Source organism: Macaca fascicularis, chromosome 6 (genome assembly GCF_037993035.2).
Source record: "Macaca fascicularis isolate 582-1 chromosome 6, T2T-MFA8v1.1".
NCBI classification, from domain to species: domain Eukaryota; kingdom Metazoa; phylum Chordata; class Mammalia; order Primates; family Cercopithecidae; genus Macaca; species Macaca fascicularis.
The window spans coordinates 149,391,642-149,415,079 of NC_088380.1; the positions used below are offsets into that span (position 1 = coordinate 149,391,642).

At 42.2% G+C, this 23,438-nt stretch overlaps 1 protein-coding gene across 40 annotated transcripts in view; it reads left to right on the forward strand.

Moving 5' to 3' along the window:
* ARHGAP26 (Rho GTPase activating protein 26) overlaps positions 1-23,438 on the forward strand; it is an 899,552-nt gene that overhangs the window by 551,886 nt on the left and 324,228 nt on the right. For 30 of the 40 annotated variants that reach the window (XR_010587140.2, XR_012414210.1, XR_012414213.1 and 27 more), the window contains 4 exons: positions 1,827-1,928; positions 10,683-10,793; positions 18,343-18,447; positions 19,943-20,072. Coding sequence is in view for 35 of the 40 variants with exons in the window: in XM_045394984.3 (XP_045250919.2) it covers positions 1,827-1,928; positions 10,683-10,793; positions 18,343-18,447; positions 19,943-20,072 (448 nt within the window). In the remaining 5 variants the exon portion in view is untranslated. The remainder of the gene's footprint in view (positions 1-1,826; positions 1,929-10,682; positions 10,794-18,342; positions 18,448-19,942; positions 20,073-23,438) is intronic. The other 10 variants (XR_012414212.1, XM_073994498.1, XM_073994500.1 and 7 more) reach the window with 1 other exon arrangement.

A 23,438-nucleotide genomic window follows, 5' to 3' on the forward strand; every position in this document is an offset into this window, starting at 1 on the left:
TGAGCAGTCTTTTAAGCAAAGCTCAGATTCATGGAAATGGGTATATGTCAGCTAAAATGGATATATGGTTATTCTGCCCACTCTGTGAGTATGTGCCAGATGAGTGGTATTCTGACATGGCGGAGCTTGTCAGGGCTCTGGGCGATGGCTTCTTGGCTCAGAGTGTTCTGCCCCAGGGCATTTGCCCTTGACGGTTCTGCTCTAGAAGGCTCTAGTCTGCTCCTTCTGTATTTAACATGTAGGTCTCAGCTCACATCCCCCTCCCGCAAATGATGCCTTTCCTGGGTGCCCTATCTAAAGAATCTCTGTGACCGCGCCCTGTTTATTTCCTTTGTAGTGCTTGCAACAGTCTATAATTATGCTGATTATTTATTTACTGGTTAATCATGCTTACTAGAACATTTCTACCATGAGGGTTGGGACCATTTTTGTCTTATATTTCTAGTGCCTAAAGTAGAGCCTTACACAGAGTGGTTGCTGATTATGAACTCGTTAAAGGAATAAAGAGATGTTTCTGAGCTTCCTTATTTGGCCAGAAAATATTTTTTCTCTTCTAGGCTTTGGAGTTGCAGAAAAGCATCCCTATGGATTTGGGCTCCACAGGAGTCAAAAGCAGGAATAATGTACCCAATTAGTGAATTTGATCCTGTTTTATCAGCCTGGTGCCAACCTTCTTCCAGCCTCCTTGTCTGCTCTCCCCCACTGGAATGTGGAAGGAAGGCAGACTGCCTATGACAATCTTTCTCAACTGTGGTGGAGAACACGGGCTTTGGAGGCACATTGTCCTGGGCTTCAATCCCAGCTCTGTCACTCTCCGTGACTTTTTACAAGTTCACCTCTTTGGGTGCAAGTTTTCTTATCTGTCAAGTGGGAGATAGAAATAGAACCATAGTGACCCAGTGATTCAGTAGTGGGGAGCAGGGATTAATATGCATACTATGGTAATTATTTTTCATTTTGAAGGCAGTAATGCGGCCAATAATTTCTTAAAGAGAAGAAAAAAATAACTGTTACTCCATTACCATAACTCAGGTATTTTCCTATAAGTAAATTCCCACCTCATCTTTGTCCATAGGTGGTAGACACACTGTATGTAGGATGCAGCAAGTTTATATCATGCTATTTCACTTTTCTCTCTTAAGTTTTCCAATGACTAGTTAAGCTTATTGGATGTTCCATACTTTATGCCAAACGTTATCCTTGGCAGGATGTTGCTGCTGTTGCTTTTATTTTTGTTTTGCTGGCATAAATGGTGCCATAGTAAACAAATTTGTGTGAAGATACTATTGTCTTTTTGAATTATTCCTCAGCTTAAACACCTGCATGTGATATTAAGTGTCAAGAGATATTTAGGCTTACATACCAAGAAGTGTTTTTTCAACAGTATTAAGGCTGAGTCTAGCCTTAGTCTAGACTTGTCTCATTCAGGCTGTAAGGAGATCTTCCTTCCTTGGTGTTAGCATCATAGGTACCCCCACTGCTGCTACCTCCCAACCCCCAACCCCTGGCCGCCTTCTGGCCTTGAATATCCTTGTGAGTTAGAAACTAGAAAGTTCTGTTTCACAAAGTTCTTAGAGGGGGAATCTTGGCTTTGCCACCATTAACTATTCATATTTACCTCATTTCTGGTCTTGTACTGGTTGGTGCCTATCTGCTAGACACTCAAACACAGGGGGCTGTTGATGGGTGGCTGCAGGATTTAATGGGCATTACCTGAAAAGTAGGAGCCAAGTCATCATGTGTGATCTTGAGAGACAGAGGCTGCTTTTATTCCTGCAACGTGTTACTCTTTTTCTTTTTCTTTTCTCTTTTTTTTTTTTTGCCAGGAAGCCAAAAAGAAGTATGACAAAGAGACAGAAAAGTATTGTGGCATCTTAGAAAAACACTTGAATTTGTCTTCCAAAAAGAAAGAATCTCAGCTTCAGGAGGTAAGAGGCTTTATTTAGTATCCTGAATAAAGTGTTCACTTTGTACCTGATGCTGTTGACATGTGCTGGTTGCTCTTTGCTAGAAAATCTTAGGGTTAGAAGGGACCTGGGAAGCCAGGGGATTGCTCCTGATCCCTCATCCAATGCCTGATGCCTGGATTGCCTTTGTGTCCTCCCATCCCACTCCACTGTTTGTAGTTTTCCCACCTGTCAAGGTGGAACATGCTGCTGGCTGAGATGACCACCTCCTTGTTGGGCTGCCCTGATTGCTAGATGTCTTCATTTCATACTGACAGTTCTTTTCCTGTTTCTCTCACCCTTGGCCTTAATTTTGCATTCTGTTACTTTACCTTTTGACTTCCTGCCTTTTATCAGTGATTTGAAATGTTAGCATCTCAAACACTTTGGTTATCCTTCCTTAATATTAATTTTTTCATTATTTCAACCAGCACTTGACATTAGTGTACTTTCTTTTCTTTTTTTTTTTAAAAAGCAGTGCTTTATTATCTTGTATATGTTTTCTGCTTTGGTAATGTTGTTTCAAGAAAATACATTCTTAAATTTGCGCTTGATTTTTCTGGGTTTGCGTGATATCTTTTAAAAAGTAGTTCACTTGGAAAGAAAAATGATGGAGCCCTCGCAGCCATGGAGCTGTGACCATTTTTATTTAGTTCATGAAGATTGGCATGTTAAGGGAGTTTATGCTTCTTGGAGACAGGGAGTTTCCTAGTAGAACCTCAAATTTGGCTTTAAAAATGTCATTTAACTCAACAGTTTGCTTGACCTCTCTCATGATATTTTTGCCAAAAGAGGCTACTGTGGCTTCCAGGCCAGCCCTTGCTTTTAAATTTTAATTCTTTTTGAGCAGACACCATGCCAGTACTTCTGCTAGGTGAAGGTTATATGAGGACAGTAGAGTCAGAGGTTGAAAGGTTGGAGTAACTCAGGAGATGGTGGAGTTCAGTCCCCTCCCAACCACAATTGGTTACACATCTTGGGATGGGAATGTGGTGTTCTCAGAACTCTTTGCTTTGAAATGAGTATTTAATCCAGTTTTTAGAGTAGTGATGAGTTCCGTTACTTAACAACAGTGACAACTGTAGCAGCCACAAATGTTTATAATGGACTTTGTAGATCAGTTCTTGGCCAGCCAATAAATAGCATTGACTATTGGGTGTGTGCTTTACAAAGTAGAAAATGCTAATTTATCCTTGAAGATCTTGTACCTGAGTAGGGAAAAAGAAGCAAAAGCAGAGGAAGTGCTTCTTGAAGTGGCATAGCTACTCAGGCAAATCTTGTCAAATGGGATTGAAAAACCAAAAAAAAAAAAAAAAAAAAAAAAAAAAAAAAAAAAATCTTGTTTTCATGGGATATAAAGGCTATCCCAACTTGACATGAGGATATGGGCCCTATCCCAAAGACGCAGATAGTCCATGGTAAATATGGGATTCCATTTAGAATCTGTCTTGATACCCTCACTGTTTAGTTATTCTTCTGGCATCACTTGGCATTTAGGATTTGGAAACTAATTTATATTTAAAGAAAGGCTTTTTGGCTGTGCTTCACAATGACCAGGTTTGACCAGCTCTTCAGTTTCCAAGTAGGCATAAATTATGGATTTGATGGCTATGCATCATTAGTGCAGATATTCAGAGTATTCAGAGTTGAGCAGGTGTGTGATTATTCTAGCACCTACTGAATCTGGGAGGCCCACAGCACACTTACCCTGTGGGCATGGCACTCTCTAGAACAAAGGTACTTCTCTACCAGATCCATTCTCTCCGTGGTCAGACATTGCAGACTTGGTCTGGAATGAGTCCAGCGTTTTCTTTTAGGGCCGTAAATGCCTTCTGAATTACCACAGTGTAGGGACCAGAACACTGGGCTGGCAAAGAGTATACCTTGCCTCAAAACCTTCTCTGCCATATATTTACTCTGTGACCTGGGGCAAATTACTTAGACTCTCTAAGCTTTATTTCCTTTATTCATTAAATACTCATGTCCTACTTATGTTATGCATGAGAAGGCAAATATAACTGCTGCTCAAATATAAATTATTTTATATTTAATATAAAATGTGTAAATATCCTTATGATTGGCCTGTTTGCTCCATTTTCTGTTCTCAAATTGGATGCCACTATTCCAACTTTGACAGTTCTATATTTCAGTGGATGTTTTCCATTATGCTCTTTTATTATAGTCCTTTATGTTCTTGCCTTTGACCTAGTCATACTTTCTAAGTACTTTGAGTGTGAGGATTAGGTTGTGGATCTTGCAGGTTCTGATCTGTTCAGGTAAGTTCTCAGGCATTGCTTTTTAGTTGTACCTGAACTAAATTAAACTGTATAAAAATCTAAGAGTAAAGAGGTAAAGAGATCGAGACCATTCTGGCCAACATGGTGAAACCCCGTCTGTACTAAAAATACAAAAATTAGCTGGGCATGGTGGCAGGTCCTGTAGTCCCAGCTACTCAGGAGGCTGAGGCAGGAGAATTACTTGAACCCGGGAGGCGGAGGTTGCAGTGAGCCGAGATTGCGCCACTTCACTCCAGCCTGGTGACAGAGTGAGTCTCTGTCTCAAAAAAACCAAAAGCCAAAAATCAAAAACAAACAAAAAGAACAGTGATGATATTACTACTGCCACTAACCACATTAGTAGCAACTACAATATAGGGAAACATTTGTTGAATGCATATTTATGGCCCAGGTATGGTGTTAAGCACTTTACATGGAATCTTCTGGAATCCTCACCCTAAGAGGTATAGATGTGGTTATTACTCGGTTTTGCACATGAGGAAACTGAGACTCAGGATAAATAGCTTAGTGGTAGCGAGTCAACCCCAGCACTGGCTGTGTGGCCCTTTCCCTTCACCCAGTTTGCTTTTCTATGTCTCTATCTGGGGAGGGATGCTGACCATTGTTATTTAGTGCCAGTGTCATAACATAGAATTGGAGAGAGGGAAGGACCTTAGTGATCATCCATTTCAACTTTCTGGAATTACACTTGGTGAAGGAACTGGGTTTCTTGCAGAGGTCAGGTGTTTTGCTCAAGGTGTTCAGCTATGTAGTGATCATTTTCTTCACATTTATTAAAAATTCAGCTTTTAGGAACATTGTTGAGCACCTGGTACACCTTTGATGAAACCTTCCACTTTGATTATACAGAGTTGTTCCCTGATTGCAAGCACGGAATGCTTTTAAATTCCAGCCCATCCCTAGATCCCTGGAAGTAGAAACTACAGGCAGTGATGTGGAATGGCACTGCCATCTAGTGGATGATTTAAACAAATGTGTAGTTTTGAATGGTAAAAAAGTTTGCTTCAAAAACAGTAGTCATTCATTCAACAAATACTCATTGGACGCTTCTGCAGCAGTCTGTCTAGGCACTGGGTGTTTTGTAGAAGGTGAAATGAAGGATCTTCTTTCATGGAAATTACGATATAGGAGGAAGTCTCTTTTACAAGAAGCACAGAATGGTTGATGGGTTTAGACAAGCCAGTAGATTTATAGCTTCTCGAGTGGCAGTCAGGAAAACTGTCTTGAGTGGTCTGCAGGGTGGATTGGAATCCTGGCTTATAATTCCATTACAGGGGGCTCAAGGATGTGATGGATTCCGTGGCCCACACCACGCAGGGGCATTGGCAAGAGAAACATAACATTCCACTTGGGATTTCTTCTTCCTTTTCCTTTGGGAATGCATTGAGTTATGCATTTGTTCTTAGTTCTGGGTCACTGCCAGGACATGCCTTTGGTGCTCACTGATGGCCACATGGGGATCAAGTCATTCATTCTCCATGCATCTGTTGAACATTTATTATGGGCCATACACCATTCTGAGCACTGGAGGAGAAAATGAAAAAATTAGATAAGGTCTTTGTTCTCTTGGACTTTATATTCTAGTCGTCTATATACAAGACAAGAAAGGAATAGGCCAGGCACAGTGGCTCATGCCTGTAATCCCAGCACTTTGGGAGGCCAAGGCGGGCAGATCACTTGAGGTGAGGAGTTCAAGACCAGCCTAGCCAACAAGGCGAAACCCTGTTTCTACTGAAAATACAAAAAAATTAGGTGTATGTGGTGGCGCGTGCCTGTAATCCCAGCTACTTGGGAAGCTGAGGCAGGATAATCACTTGAACCCAGGAGGTGGAGTTTGCAGTGAGCTGAGATCATGCCACTCCACTCCAGCCTGGGCAACAGAGTAAGACTCTGTCTCCAGAAAGGAATAGATAAGAGTTTAAATTGGGAGATGAGATAAGAGATTTCCTGGTACCCTATTTAAAATAATATAGTCAGTGAAAGCTTCTCCTAAAGAGGTAATATTTAAACAGAGCCCAGAAGGCATGAGCTAATGAAAGGCCATGACAATCTTCTTCAGGCTGTAAGTATGTCGCAAAATCACAATTATTGGGTCGTGAAATAGGGTAGGCTAAAATAGAATAAAAAATATGAGGCCGGGCATGGTGGTTCATGCCTGTAATCCCAGCACTTTGGGCGGCCGAGGCGGGTGGATCACCTGAGGTTGGGAATTTGGGACCAGCCTGACCAAGGTGGAGAAATCCCATCTCTACTAAAAATACAAAATTGGTGGTGCATGACTATAATCCCAGCTACTCGGGAAGGCTGAGGCAGGAGAATATCTTGAACCTGGGAGGCGGAGGTTGCAGTGAGCTGTATTCATGCCATTGTACTCCAGCCTGGGCAACAAGAGCGAAACTCCGTCTTAAAAAAAAAAAATATGTAAGTGCATTGCACTTAACCGTTATAAATGTGTGTTTATTGAGTCATAATATAAAAAGTATTTCTAACTGTATGTTGAAGTTAAAATGTGTATTTATCTAGGAGAAGAGGTTTTTGGGCAGAAGGAACACCAGGTGCAAAGGTTGTGGGAAAGAAAGAGGTTTGGAGTGTTAGAGGACAGGAAAGAGACCAGAGTGGCTGGAGCATGGTGACAGTGGGTTAGGTTGGGAGGAGGTGAGGCTGGAGGGTTGGGCAGATTACACAGTGTCTTACAGACCATGGTAGAGGCCATGGGAAGCCCTCAAAGGGGCCATAAGACCATCTGGTTTAGATTTTAAGGAAAATATTCTGGCTCCTGGGTACAGAGTGAATTGGGACGGGGAGAGAATGAAGACAGAGAGACCAGTTAGGAGAGAAGTGTAGTAGCTCAGAGATGATGTGGCTATTTGAGGGTAGAGCAGGAAGTGAGACCCTTGTGTTCTGAAGTGCCTGGTGACAGCAACCACCGACACGCGCAGTACATTTTCCAGTTTTCAAATGGTTTACATCATTTGGTCCATTTTCTCTTGGAAACACTACTCTGAAGCAAGGGCTGATATTATCTCCATCTTCTAAAGGAGGTCAGTGGCTTGAGCAGGTCTCACCAGCTAGGACATTGTAGAATTGGAGCTTGCACTTGAGCAGCTCTCTGATGTGGGAGTCAATTCTGTGTTCCTCATAGGAATTTCCTTCTGGATCCTTCATCCCTGCCTTTGCAGATTTTCATAATGATTTCTCCTGTTTCCCGCCTCCACTCGCAGTGTCAGTTGGCAAGCCCAGGCAGAGAGAAGCTTTGAGGTGTGTGGAGTGGTCAGGAGTAGATGCATCTCTCCGTGTGAGCGTGTTGGATTTGTGCCACAAGGAGATCAAAGGCTACAGGAACACATGGGGCTTAGCAGCAGGAGCCTGGTTGGAAGGCGTATCAGCCCAGTTGTCTCAGCAGCCACACGATGCAGGGGGTGGTGGTGGTGAGTAGGGTGCAGGACCTTCTGAAACTTGTCTCCAAATACAGATTTATCAGTGCTCAGATATCTCTTTTCCCTGCTTGGGAGCCTTAGAAAATGCCCCCAGTCTTAGCCTTTCAGATTAGTTTGATCCAGCAGTTACTCAGCAGACTGGCTTTTGAGTATGAGAATGTCCATTGCTGTGGGAGGAAGTTGCTAGTGTGAGAGACCTGAATATATTCTTTCAGGGTGTTTTATAACATCTTGTGTTTTACCAGAGCTTGTGGTTTTCTCTTAATTTACTTACTTGGCTAATGTCTCTTTTCTTTACTACGCTCTAAGTTCCAGGAAGGAAATTTCTTTAGCTCATGATGGTGGAACGGATAGATGATTTGCTAAACTCTTAAGATGTCCAAGTTGCTTATTGTATTTGGTTTAATGGAAGTAAGGATGTGTTCCGAGTTTCTTCTGTAGGAATGTTGACAAAGGAACACTCAAAGAAATATGCCTTTGGGAGCTGTGTCTTAGTAAAGGGCATTGTAGAATGGTTTCTGACTGTCATTTCTAAGGAAAACAGTGTTTTGTTTCTTACTAGCAGGATATTCATTTATATTAAAAATATATATTCACTTTAGTGTTTTGCCACTGAAATATGCTTTCAGTTTGATTACCTGCTTTGAAGGATTGAGTTGACACAGACACATTAAGGAAAGGTTTAGAGCTTTATAGTGAGAGTTGAGGTACTTCCCAGCATAGCATCTTGCAACTCCATGCTTGGAGTTTCTCCCTGGGTGCCAGATCCCAGATCAGTGGTTTAATTGTACCCGCTCGTTGGCCTGTCCTGGACACATGCCTGCACAGAGGGAGAAGTGAAATTGAGAGGGAGTGTTGAAATGTCTCTGCTTGTAGTAAACTGTTGTTCTTATCACAAAGAAAGTATTTGGGACTTCCGTGAACATGGCCTTTTCTGAGAATCCCTGCCCTCTCACAGTTTGTTTTGTGCATTAGAAAGGCCTGGATGAGGATGACTCTGCAGGAATTTCTTTTTCACTGTAAGAATCTGTCTCCCATGGAACCCAAGTTGCCCCAGGGTATGGCGAGACAGTGGAGACTGGTGGTTTCAGGATGATCCAAGGGCCTTAGGGGCAGATCCACCAGGACAGAAATCCCAGGTCTGCCTTATACTAGCTGTGTTACCTTAGTCGAATTCCTTAATGTCAGTGGATTATATTTTCTTCCTGTATGTTAGAGATACAGATAATATGTCTTTTCTAGGCATGTAGTGAAGATTAAATAATTAAAATTAATGAGAATTAAATAAGGTAATGTAGGTACAGCTATGGCCATGGTTCCTGGCACAAAGTTAGTGCTCAGGTAACCATTATCATTATTCTTATTTCTCTTTTGTTTGTTAGATTTGATTACTTTTAACATGTGACATACTATTTGGGCTAATATGATGTCCGTTTGGCTCACTCGCTTACCTTTTTGGTTGATAGGTAATCATACATACTTATGGGGCATGTATGCTATTTTGATACATTCCTATAAGGTGTAATGATCAAATGAAGGTATTTAGGGTATCTATCACCTCGAACATTTATCATTTCTTTGTGTTGGGAACATTTCATATCTTCTATCTTTTATGAAATATACACCGTACATCAGTTAACCATAGTCATCCTACTGTGTTATGAAATACTAGAACTTATTCCTTCTATCTAACTGTATTTTTGTACCCATTAAGCAACCTCTCTTCATCCTTCCTACCCCCTCCTTTTTTTTTTTTTTTTGAGACAGTGTCTCGCTCTGTTGCCAGGCTGGAGTGCAGTAGCACGATCTTGGCTCACTGCAACCTCCGCCTCCTGGGTTCAAGTGATTTTCCTGCCTCAGCCTCCCAAGTAGCTGGGATTACAGGTGTGTGCTACCATACCCAACTAATTTTTTTATTTTTAGTAGAGATGGGGTTTCACCATGTTGGCCAGGCTGGTCTCGAACTCCTGACCTCGTGATCCACCTGCCTCGGCCTCCCAAAGTGCTGGGATTACAGGCATGAACCACCACTCCCAACTCCCACCCCTTTCTTAACCTCTGATAACTATCATTCTACTTTTTACTTCCTTAAGATCCCCTTTTTTAGCACCTGCATATGAATGAGAACATGGGATATCAGTTTTTCTGTGCCTTCACTTGACATGAGCTCCAGTTCCATCCATGTTGCTGCAGAATTCCATTCTTTTTCATGGCTGAATAGCAGTCCGTGTGTGTGTATTTATCCATTCATCCGTTGAACACTTAGGTTCACTTCCTATCTTGGCTGTTGTGACTAGTGCTGCAATAAACATGGGGGTACAGGTATCCCTTTGATAGAGTGATTTCCTTTTCTTTGGATAAATACCAAGTAGTGGGATTACTGGATTATATGGTAGTACTATTTTTTGCTTTTTGAGAAATCTCCATACTGTTTTCCATAATAGTTGTACTAATTTACATTCCCACCATCAGTTCCCTTTTCTCCCCATCCTTACCAGCATTCGCTACTTTTAATCTTGATCATAGCCATTGTAACTGGGTTCAGATGATATCTCATTTTGGTTTTGACTTTCATTTCCCTGATGATTAGTGATGTTGAGCATTTTTTAATGTACCCTTTGGCCATTTGTATGTCTTCTTTTGAGAAATGTCTGTTCAGATCTTCTGCCCACTTTTTAATGGTATTATTTGTGGGTTTTTTTTTTTTCTGTTGAGTTGTTTGAGTTCCCTGTATACATTTACCTTTTTAAACCAATAATCTCATTAGAAAGCTTTTTGTTTTGTTTTAAAAAATTATATGTATTTAAGTTGTATAAATGATGTTTCAGTATACTTTTGCGTAGTGAAATGGTTACTATAGTTATTCTTCTTCTTCTGTGTAATGCTATTGGATTTCTTTTTGAAAATTATCTCCAGAGATTTTTTTTTTTCCTGATCTGCTTTCAGAATGCTATCCTTGGGTAGTGACTTGATTTTTCTCTTAAATTCCATCTTGTTTGTAGGCAGACAGCCAAGTGGACCTGGTCCGGCAGCATTTCTATGAAGTATCCCTGGAATATGTCTTCAAGGTGCAGGAAGTCCAAGAGAGAAAGATGTTTGAGTTTGTGGAGCCCGTAAGTAGATATTCAGGGTTTAATGATGTACCCAAACATTCATTTCTCACCTTAACTAGTAGTGGATTACAAAATGCTCTAGGTTGTTGATGAAGAGGTTGAGCATCCCTGATGCTGTGCCTTCTGTAAGTATCAGTGCTTTGTCAGCCTGGCTGCCCTGGATTCTTCCCAGCAGCCATTCCTGTACAACACACAGCAATGGAGACAGAGCGTCCAGCAGTCATTCTTTCCTCTAGCTACCCAGTGATGTGCCATATGATTTTCAGGTGGACAGAGTGGAAATGGGAGTCCAGAGGGGAGGAGTTCTTTATCTTGCCATGAAATAGTGATTATACCTTAACTTCCCTCCTCTTTCCCACCCGTCTTCTCTGCCTCAAATAATTCAGATGTAGTAGTCACCCAAAGACATAGTACGTTTCTCTTTTTACTCCGTGGTTCAAAGCCCCTTCTCACCCCATTCAGGTATTAAAATATGCTATATAAAGTTTCTCATATGGATTTCTCACATGGATTTGTTATAAACAGAGCAACATAGAGACTCTGCTGAGTAGACCTTGATGGAATTTGGACTTTTACAGTGTCCCAGTGAACATGAATATTGCATTGTGGGAAAAGCCTGACTTTAGGCCACACCAGCATGGTTGTGGTTTCGTTTGGACGTGGTGCCACTCCACTCTACTGGGTGGGTCACTGGTGTGGAGAATCCACAGCAGGAAGACTTCACGGAAACACCAAAATAGTGTGTGGACCTCAATTTAAAACTCTTGCAGACTGTGGATTTTCCAGCCAAAATGCAGCCTCTGATTTAGACTCAAGCCTGGCATCTCTGTACAAATAAGATTCTCTACCTAGATTTAAGAAAGGATAATTTTCTTTTTTCTTTTGTTTTCTTTGAGACAGAGTCTCGCTCTGTCCCGCAGGCTGGAGTGCAGTGGCGCAGTCTCAGCTCATTGCAGCCTCTGCCTCCCGGGTTCAAGTGATTCTCCTGCCTCAGCCTCCTGAGTAGCTGGGAGTACAGGCACGCACCACCATGCCTGGCTAATTTTTGTATTTTTAGTAGAGACGGGGTTTCACCATGTTGGCCAGAATGGTCTCCATCTCCTGACCTTGTGATCCGCCTCTCTTGGCCTCCCAAAGTGCTGGGATTACAGGTGTGAGCCACTGCGCCTGACCAAGAAAGGATAATTTTCTTAAGCAAATAAGAATAAAACTATAAGAAACTGAAAGAAATGGCCACTCTTTCTAGTAAAGAGCGTTCTATACCCCATGTCTAATTTATAGACTTTTGGGGTGGATGTTTTTTAGGCATGTAGACTTGCTGGTGGTTTCATCAAGACTCCAGTTGGTGGCCAGGCACAGTGGCTCGTGCCTGTAATCCTAGCACTTTTGGAGGCTGAGGCAGGAAGATCACTTGAGACCAAGAGTTTGAGATCAGCCTGGGCAACTGGGCAACATAGTGAGACTCCATCTTTTTTTTTTTTAAAAAAGATTCCAACTGGCTTTGGAACCTTATGTCTACATCATTTGCTATGCTAGAACTATAATTTCTGGATACCACTCCCAGCTACCTCATTTGGCAGATTCCTTAATGTCGTCAATTACTTCAGTCTCCATATATGAATATTAAAACCTTAGACCCAACTTCCTGTCCAGCAGTGGTTTCAGTCAAGGTCCCAGGTCAAAAATCCCCATCTTTCTGCAGGGTCTGTTAGGTATGAACAGCTGTTGTCAGATAAAGCTGCCTTAATGATTTTCCTGCTTAAAGCACAAGCCCTGGCCTTTCAAGCAGAGGTTTACTGAAGACTTGCTTCCTGTGGTCAGGGCAGGAATTCAAATGCTATCACACAGAATTTGCCTTTAGCATTATTTTATTTGCTTTTGCCAGAATTTCTGGAGAAAAAGAACAGTGCATTTCTAATAATCTTTATATATACTTCGATTAATATTATTCCAAATTTGCTTGCTTTTGATGAGTTTTTTTTTGTAATTGGCCCATCTAGCTTTTTTGAGGTGAGTGTTTTGTTATCCACTTCACTCTCTCAGTAGGTGTACCTAGTGAGTCAGGTATTTTATCTGTTGGCTTTTGCTGAATGGTATCCACAAAACCTCACACAACAATAGATGTTTACTTCTCACACATCTGTGAGGTTCAGCCAGCTTAGGCTGGGCTCAGCTGGATAGCTTTGCTCATCTAAATGGGTTTTCCTCCTCCTCCTTCTCCTTCTTTTGTCTCTTCTCCCCCTCTTCCTTCCTTCTTTTTTGAGAAAAGAAATCTCTAAAGATTTACCATTCCATTTCCTGGCATTCTGTTGTAGTGTGTCCATGTCTTAGGGAGTTTTCACTTTAAGAAGTAGTAGCATCATGGTTAAGGATTCTAGAGCTAGACTCCCTGAATTTAAATCCCAGCCTAGCCATTTACTAGCTATGTGTTCTTGGGCAAGTTATTTCTCTGAGCCTTACTTTCCCCATCTGCAGAATGGGGATAGTAATATCACCCACTTGATAAAGACGTATGAGGATTGACTGAGTGTTTTTCCATGTGGGGTGCTTAGAACAGAACCTGATTAGAACCCAATAAAAAGTTAGCAATTTTTTTTATTTATGAGCAAATGAATGAAGTACTAATATTAACAGGGCCTACCTGTTTTAATATAAACAATCTTGGTAGATCTAAAAGTATGTATTTATTGAGTACCATAGAAAATGCTGAAAACCCAGATGCTGTGGCTGAGGCACTCACAGCCTCACTGGGGGAAGCAAGATGTGTATAGTAGAGAGCTAGCCAAGGTAGCAAGGAGTTCAGTGACAGCTTGGACAGGATGGATGCTATAGATGTGCCAGATGGATTTAAAAGTATAACCATTGCAGTGTGCAGATGTTTTTCAGTTCATACAGTGAGAAACCTGGAGAGCTAATGAAAATAAATTTTCAGTCTCTTGTTAGGACAAAGAGATAATAATAGGGATTTGCCCAAAGTTAAACTAAATGTTGAGAGGCTGGATATAGGATTCACATGTTTGGCCTTTACTTTTCTACAGAAGTTCCTGTCTCTGCACATCAGCTTCTAGGCAGGTCAGTGGCTTCAGGAGCTGGGGATTGGGAGAAGGTACTCCTACAGTGAAAAAGCTACTGATGAGATCAGTGATTCTCAGTGTTAGACATGCACATTCTCAGGCTTCACTCCAGACGTGAAATTTAAGGGAGGGGCCCAGTAGTCTGTAGTTTAGTAAACTTCCAGGTGATTCAGCTGCACATTTCAGTTTGAGCCACTGGCCTAGATTATACAAAGGAAGAACATGAAATAACCATTGATGATATTAACTGAAACCATGTCATGTACCATGCTAAGCGCTTTACCTACAGTATGGCAGTCGAACCTTATAACATCTCTAAGGGTAAAAACTGTTTTTATCCCAATTTTCAGATGAAGAAATAGAAACAAATAAGTTTCTTTACCTGTCTAACATCGTATCTAGTAAATAGCAGAGCTGGAAGGGTCTGATTCTTCATCTCTATGAAATAGCATTTGATTGCTTACAGGTGGAAAGGAAACCAGCAAGAAGTCTATTGAACTAAATTGCTGGGGTGGGTATTCATATTTGAGTTGGTTACAGTCAAGGGAATCTTCCAGTCATGTAAGAGACCTCTATGCAAATTGACTGTGTTCCTTTGTTTCTTGAAAGTAACTTCAAGTACCAGGATATTGTTGACCTTCAGAAAAAGAAACAATTGTAGTGTTCCCAAGGAAGAAAAAAATCAGACTTCTGGGATCTAAATCAGATCTTCTGGGATATATATATATGTGTGTGTATATATATATGTGTCTGTGTGTGTGTGTATATATGTATATGTATGTGTATATTTGCCCTGGAAGCCTTAATTTTCTTGTCACAGTACTAAATGTTCCTGAGATTTGGATTGCAGATAATGACATATTGACTCTATGAAGGTGAAGCCACATTCTCTCTGTTCCCTGAGTTTTCATAATTGAAGGTTAGCTAGTGCAGCAGAGAACTCATTCTCCATGTTCATTAGGCACTGCATCCTCTGAGTTTTACATCCTGAATATTTCTTGGTGCTGTGTCTCTTCCTCTCCTTTCCCTCTGCTTCTGTCCCATTGCAGGTCTTCATTCTTTCCTTTGGACTTTGCATTCTGCCCTGGGCCTCCCCCTTCTCCAGTCTGGCCTGGACCAGAGTGCATCTTCTGACACATCAGTCTGATTCTTTCTCTCTCTTTTGCCAAGAATCTCCTGACAGCCCTCCTGTACTAAGCCCATTACATGGATGATCTGAATTAATCTTCACTGAAACTCTGTGCAGTAGTAAAAAATCACTGTTATCCTCCTTTTAAAGATGAGTTAAAGGGAGTTACATGGCTTAGCCCCCTCAGCTTTTCACCACTCTGCTGGCTGCTCTTCCCTTTCTTGCCTGTGTGGATGATTCTTGGTAGCTGTATGAGTTTGCTAGGGCTGCTGTAACAAAGTACCACAAATTGGGTATCTTGGAACAACAGAAATCTGTTGCCTCACAGTTCTAAAGCCTAGAAGTCTGAAGTCAAGATTTTGGCCCCAAGATCCTTCTGAAACCTGCAGTGAAAGGGGACACTTCCTTTCCTCCTTCTAGCTTCTCGTGGCTTGTGACCATGTTTGGCATTCCTTGGCTTATAGATGCCTCCCTCCAATCCTTTGTCCTCACATGGCCATTCATGTCTCTGTGTCCACATTTTCACCTTTCTAAGGACACCAGATATGGCATCCTTGTAAAAGTACTAGGACCCACCCTGGTGTCCTCATTTAACTTGAATACCCATGTAAAGACCCCATTTCTAAGTAAAATCACCTTCAGAGGTATTAGGACTTCAACATATCTTTTTTGGGGGTATACAGTTCAACCCAGTAAAGTAGGTCTGTTTTGTGAATGGTGACAATCCAGAACGATGCAGCCAGCATTAACTTGGACAATTAGATTTTTGCTTCTTAAAATGAAAAAAATAAATTATGTTGTCAGCTAGGAAGTAGGAATAGGTTTTGCTCATGGTATTCTTTTAGGATAACAAGGATGGAGAAGGAGGCACAGGGAGGCGGGAAAGATCTTTCCTTTGTCAGGCTGCGATGTTGTGGTTGCTCCGTGGACAGCTGACCCCTCTTATTTGATAACCAGGTGGGACCGCAGCAGGTTCTTCCTCCTAGTGTTTGGGTAGAAGCATTTCTTTGAAGCAGACAGCTCCCCCACCTCTGGAGTCCCGTGGGCTTCATCCTGCCCCCTGAGGAGTGGACTTTCATTTCCCACTTTGTAATGGTTCAGAGGTTCATATAGTGTTGGGGGTAGGGGAGAGAAAAGGTGCTGTGAGGGGAGAAGCAAGGGGGAAGTGGGCCAAAAATAGCAACATGCTAAGGAGTCATTTCCCTTAGTAAAATGGACAATCAAGGCATGAGACCAAAGGAGGAAAAACAAAATAAATATTAGTTAACTTCCTGCCTTTGGGGAGCACTTGCGGGTATGCCCAGGTGGCATCTTGGTGAGCTATTTGAGAATATTTAATTACCCTGAGCAAGAGAGGCTCTGTTTACTGTAAGTGAACGATAAATCATAGTTAATAGGAGGAATGACCTTGGAATTAGCTGCTTATCTTCTGCGTTATTCTCAAGTTAGGGGTGGTGTCATGCCTTGGAAAGGCAATGGGGCAGGGCATTTGCACACAGCAGGGAGAGCAGAGATAAGAAGAGGGACAACAGTTTTCATTGTGAATGCTGCCACTAGGTTTGGCAGAGGAGCCCCTTCTCCTCTATTATTGGAGCCATCTAGAAGGAAAGATATGGGTCTTCCTCTCAACAAAATAATTTTGTATGGAGTAAGCCCAGAGCCTTCGGCCATCTTTGAAGAAAAGCATTCATTTTCAGTCTCTAGTGACTCGATGGGGCTTAACACTCATTCACTGATTTAGTTAGGGGTCTATATATGGTGCCACCGGATAGTTTTATAGCCAGAGGACCCAGCAATGCCCACTCTTGCACCATCCATGAGAATCTAAGGGGATAGATGAGCCGGGGACAATGGCAATGGGAAGTTAAAGGTTATATTGTCATAATCTGGGTTTTATCTTCACAGTGCCTGGCTCTTCGATTAAACCGGGCTGGCCTGGCCTCTGAGTTTAGGTCCAGTGCTGTATACCTTTGTGCTTACTATTCCTACTGCAAACAAGATGAGAGAGTAGGGGTAGGGTGGGCGGGATGAGATTCCTTTACTGTCACTTATTAGGGCTGCCTCTCAGAAAAGGAGAGTTAGTTAGGTGAAAATAAGTGGGATGGGATTATGTTTAGTAAGTAAAGTAATTTTGTTTTACATAATAAGTAATGTTTAATAAGTAAAAAAATTCATTTAGGAACTGAAAATCTGAAGACCACAATGTAAAATACAGCAAATGTGTCTTGGAATAAGGTGGTATGGCAGGTCAGGGAGGTCAGAGTGGACCCCTCAGAAAATGTGGGTCAGCCTTCAGAAGCCAAAGTGAATGGAATAGTCCCCAAATGCCATGGAGCTGAGCTTGTGATAGAGGTGAGGCGCTGGTCCTTCCTGAATCTTGTTCGGGCTTTTATTATAATCCTTTCTTCGGGTTGAAGTTTGGAAGGGAGGGAAGATGTGTAGAACTTGAGAAGGGGCCAGGAAAGCATAACAACAGTGAGGTTTGGATGTAAGCTCCGAGAGGAAAGACCACAGGAACGTTGTTTATTTAGTTTGGAGAAATGAAGGCTGGCAGGGGCTCAGGGTGGGGACATTAATAGTTTTTAAGTATATGAAGGCATGTGGTGAGCATTGTGGTGAACAGATGTTTTCACCATTCACTAAAGACAAGACTAAACAATGAAATGGGCTTACCTTTTAGCCTGAGGGATTTAATTGAGAATTTAGGGAAACCACCGTAAGTGAAAATGTGGGAACATGGAAATATTTTACCAAAGGAATCCATAGTGTTTACTTTTGAGTAGTTTGGGGAAAGCACAGAAACGCACTTCAGTTGAAGTGTAATCTGGATGATTTTCTTTGATTTGACTTTGCCTGTTAGACTGCAGACTCAGGACACCCCACTTCCTTTTCTCCCTTCCTCTTCTGTGTAATAATCTGATACTACAAATGTACTAGAGGGAAACTGAGTCAGAACCCTGGTCTTTGGTTTCTGAGGAAATGATGTTCTCAGCAGGTGGTGAGGCCCACAGGGCAAGGGCATGGGTGTTGGTGCCAAGGAGACCTGGTTTCAAGTTCTGGCTGCCACTTCCTGTGTGTTTTGGGGCAAGTTTCTTAACCTCTCTGAACCTGCTTCCTCATTATTAAAATGGGGATAACAGTAGTGCTTAGGTCATAGGAGGTTGTGAGTACTCACTCAGGGCATGGAAGGGCATAGTGCCTGGCACACAATTGGTGCTCTTTAAGTGTCAGCCATTATTATTCTCTATTTTAGACTTTCAACCCACTGTTGGGAGCTCAGATACAGCTACATAATACCTCTTTTCAACCTGGTTATGTGACCTTTACCTTTCTTCCTTCATTACAGCTGCTGGCCTTCCTGCAAGGACTCTTCACTTTCTATCACCATGGTTACGAACTGGCCAAGGATTTCGGCGACTTCAAGACACAGTTAACCATTAGCATACAGAATGTGAGTGGGCATAGGGACAGGCTTCCTTTCTCTGGTTAAGGAAAAACAAAATATGGGCCTGATTGCCATAGAAACCATCCAGGTGGCTTGGAATGTAGATGAGGAGGGTGGGTCTTGCTTGGGTTCAGAGGGAAGCTAGGAGCAGGCGTTTCTAGAGTACTTGGTGGTTCTGAGTTAGACCATCATCCTCTTCTCCATTATTTCAAAGCCCTATTTATGTTCTCGGAAGTGCTGCTGCTGATTATGTTTCAAATCTGTAGCATCTGTAGCATCAGAGTCAGGATTTCCTTTGGCAGTGGAAATCCCAGCCCAGCCCAGCCTCCATTCTATGCATCTAGCTGCCTGGCTACATGAGACCATGTGGAGTGTGTGTTCTGGGGATGGGGGTTGGGGACACATGCTGGCCTCTGGCTCAAAGGATGTGCTCTTGTCCAACTCTTAGGAAGGCTGGCAGGAAATCCAAGTCTGTGCTTCACTCCCAGCGTGGTCAGCATTCACAAGTTTTAAACACAGGATCTTTTGGTGCACAGAATCCTGCGTAGGGCTTTTTGGTTAGCAGTTACTGGGGCTTGAGCCCCCTTCTTCACTGTGGAATTGGACCATGTTATTCTTTGTATTTTCTTTGTCTCTAGGTGATCTTGTGTCCATGTGGGGTGTACTGCACGGCTTTTAGAAGCCTGGAGCTTACATAGTTGTCAGTGTTGTCTCAGAGAACAGGAAGTTGCAGAATCTTGGAAAAGGTTTCACAAAGCATGGCTTCCCCTTAGGCCGGGTTTCTCAGAATGCAGGCTCTGAAATCAAGACTGACATGCAACGGGCTTACTGGAGGTGGGGGCAGTGCTGGTAAAAACACCTGTGACAGAGTGAGGGCACCTGGACTCGCAGAGGGGGAAATAGAGCTGTGATGCAGATGCAGCAGAGGTCTCAGTGCAAGGGAGGCTCTGGAGCTGGGATGATCCTTCACAGTCGCCCTGAATACAAGCAAGGGGGCCAGGCTTTCCACCCCTTCTGCCTTTCCGCTAGCCTTGACTAGTCATTGGGTGCAGGCCGACCTTGAGTGAAGGAACTCCCCTTTTAAGGAGGTACTCATCTGTGAGCCATCAGCAGGCAACATTCCTGGCAGCTGGAGAAATGAACGCCTAGGTCATACAGACCCCTAGAGCATCTGAATCAGAATCACCTGGGAGGCTTATGGTAAAACACACTTTTTGGCGTCCAGAAGTGCTACATGGATCTGTAGGAGGGAGGGCTGGGCATTTGCATTTTTCTATAAGATCCTTGGGTGATTTTGATGGTCACTAGAGTTTGAGAGTCATTCTGGTTTAGGACTTGAAGGCCAAAGCATACTTCTTCTAAGGGAGTATTTGGCCAGTTCCTGGAAGGTGGAGTGTCCTTTATCTCATTTTAGATCTAAGGACTCTATTAGGTTGATACTCTGGATTGTTAAAACAGATACTTCGTTTCTTTGATTTGAATAAAATTATTTTCATCCTAGACAAGAAATCGCTTTGAAGGCACTAGATCAGAAGTGGAATCACTGATGAAAAAGATGAAGGAGAATCCCCTTGAGCACAAGACCATCAGTCCCTACACCATGGAGGGATACCTCTACGTGCAGGAGAAACGTGAGTGCTTTGACTAGCAACAGCTTGCGATGTACTCAGGCCTCTTACCTAGAAGGTGGCGGGTGTATCCAGCAGTGCCTGCCTTTCTGCAAATACATGCTTGGATAAACAAGAACAATTTTATAGTTCGTCTTTCCAAAAGGAAAGATGATGTCCACAGAATCTTGTCTACTTTGTTTTTCTTTATGAATGGGAATTCCTTGTTTTTTTTTTTTTTTTTTTTTTGAGACGGAGTCTTGCTCTGTCCCCCAGGCTGGAGCATAGTGGCCGGATCTCAGCTCACTGCAAGCTCCGCCTCCCGGGTTTACGCCATTCTCCTGCCTCAGCCTCCCGAGTAGCTGGGACTATAGGTGCCCGCTGCCACGCCCGGCTAATTTTTTTTTGGTGCTTTTAGTAGAAACAGGGTTTCACTGTGGTGTCGATCTCCTGACTTTGTGATCCGCCCGCCTCGGCCTCCCAAAGTGCTGGGATTACAGGCGTGAGCCACCACGCCAGGCCTGAATGGGAATTCCTTTGGGAACCTGCAATTCCTTAAGACTCTGTGGTTGCTCTTCTCTCTCTAGTGTTACTCTTCTCTTGAGGTTCCTATACCCCTAGTCCAGCTTTATATACCATACCCTGAGCACAGTGGCCTTGGAAAGGTCTTGCATACTAGGCCCCTGTTGTCTATCAGCAATGTATCCTTTGGTAGACTTAATATTTGGTGATTCTGTTTTCATTTGACATTGTTTCAGCAAGGCCCACACAATCATGACTTAGGCCCTTTCCCTCTTCTCCTCAACTCATTTCATTCCAACACCTGAATTTTATGAAAAGTAGAAACAAAGGCTCATTTCAAGAGCCGGGAAGAAGGCTGAATATGGTGGCTCACATCTGTAATCCTGGCACTTTTGGAGGCTGAGGTTGGTGGATTGCTTGATCTCAACAGTTCAAGACTAGCCTGGGCAACATGGTGAAACCCTGTCTCTACAAAAATACAAAAATTAGCCGGGTGTGGTGGTGTGCACCTGTGGTCCCAGCTACTTGGGAGGCTGAGGTGGGAGGATTGCTTACAGGGGTGAACCTGTTGAGGTTTATAAGAGCTCGGGAGGTAGAGGCTGCAGTGAGCTGAGATCGCCACCACTGTACTCCAGCCTGGGTGACAGAGCAAGACCCTGTCTCTGAAAAGAAAAAAAAAAAGAGCCAAGAATACTCATTGCTCTGCCAATAATGTCTAGGAAAGGAATGCCAGGTGCTGCTAACATCGACATTTTAGCGATGACTCACAAGTTCATGCCTTACGGCTGGGGAAAGGCTCTGTGATGGGGCCGTGCCGTTTAGGGTAGCACATTCAGACTGAATTCATGTATGCAATGCTAGGAATGAAAGACAGTGAATGTTTTTTCTTTAATGGGTAATTCTTCTCCTAGTCCTCTACCCTGCTTTCTTGGTAGAGAACATTGATCTTTCCAGATTTTTGCAGGTTTTGTGTTCTTTCATGTCCTTCTCTTGATGTAGAGTTAGGCAGATGTCTTCATTCCTAATAGCTTCCTGATGGAATAGAATAGAAATACTTGGTTTCACTAATTATTCTATTTAGTAATTACTCAAAAATTTGTTTGGACTTAAGTTTCCTGGGAACAGTGGGGCAGTAGTGGTGTTGGAGGTATTGGCTGTGATGAGGATTACATTCCTTATTCTTACAGGGATCAACCTGTTGAGGTTTATAAGAAATGTAACTAATTTAATTGTGTGTTTCATATATACCTGAATACAAAGTGATTCTCTCTTTGCCCAGTAAGAAGGTCCCTGCAAAAGGTTTTAGGTCTACTTGAAAATATAAAATTTTAGGGGTCTAAAAATATAGTTCAAAGTCTACCATAATACTTAATTTGTTAATATATCATTCACTTACATATATAAAATCAATGTTGCTTTTTTGCACTCTCATATTACACGACACACTTTTATTCAGACACTTCACATGTTCTTTCAACATTAGTGTGTTGATTATCATGAGAACACTTTTTTGTTCCCTAACACAGTCCAGAGCACATGATGGGGATATAGCACTTTTTTTTTAATTTTAAATTTTTTATAACTTGTTATTTTGAAATAATTTCAGACATACAGAAAAGTTGCAAGAATGGTATAAGGAACAACCATAAACCCTTTACCCAGTGTACCAGTTTTTAACATTTAGCCACAATTATATCATTCCTTCCCTCTCTGTGTGGGTGTGTGAGTATGTGCATCATAGACTTGCACACATACACATGCACACTTTTTTCTGAGTCATTTGAGAATATGGTTCCATATAGCATGCTTCTTCAGTAGTGAGTATTTTCTAAGAATAAAAGTTATTCTTTTTATGTAAACACATCTGTTAGGTTGGTGCAAGAGTAATTATGGTTTTTGCCATTAAAAGTATGGCTAAAATCACAATGACTCTTGCACCAACCTGATAACAAATTTAACATTGGTACAATATTTAATCTGAACTACCGCCCATGTTCCAATTTTGCCAGTTGTACCAATAATGGCCTTCTAAAGCATTTTGTTGTTCTCCAGTACCGCGTTTAGTTGTCATGACTTTAGTCTCCTTTAATCTGGAACAGTTCTCCAGCTTTTCTTTGTCTTTCATGACATTGACATTTTTGAACAACACAGTCCAGTTCCTTTTTAGTTTTCTTCAGCATGGGTTTATCTGGTGTTTCTTCATGATTAGATCTGGAATATGCATCCCTGGTCAGATAATCCTACATAAGAGTTCTTCTCCGGGGCCACATCTGGACACATGTGGTGTTGATCTGCCCCTCAGTGGTGATGTAAATTTTGATCACCCAGTCAAGGTATTATCTGATTTCTCCACTATACAGTCACTATTTTCCCCTTGTAACTAATTAGCAATCTGAAGGTAACACCTTAAGATCATGTAAATATCCTTCTCCTTATCACGCTTTACCTCCATAGATTTAGCATCCATTGACAATCCTTGCCTGAGCTGATCTTTACTATGATGGTTGCAAAATGGTGACTTCTCAGTTCCACCAACCCCCCCACATTTAATAGTTGCCATTCAGTGTACTTACGTAAGGAAGAGTCCTGCTCTTCTTTCTTCCTCCCTCCTTCCTTCCCTCCCTCCCTCTCTCCCTTCCTACTATCTATCTATCCATCATCTGTCCATCCATTTTCCATCTTTCCATTGTCAGTGTGGATTTACGGGTTCCTATTTTGTTCGGGAGGCTATAATTTATCACTATCCTTATTTATCTTGATGCTCAAGTTGTCCAAGATACAGTGCTTTGGGAATCTTTGTGTTGCTCCATTGCTGGAATTTTTTCCCTAGTCCATAAGAATACACTAAGATGGTTTGTATTGTCATTT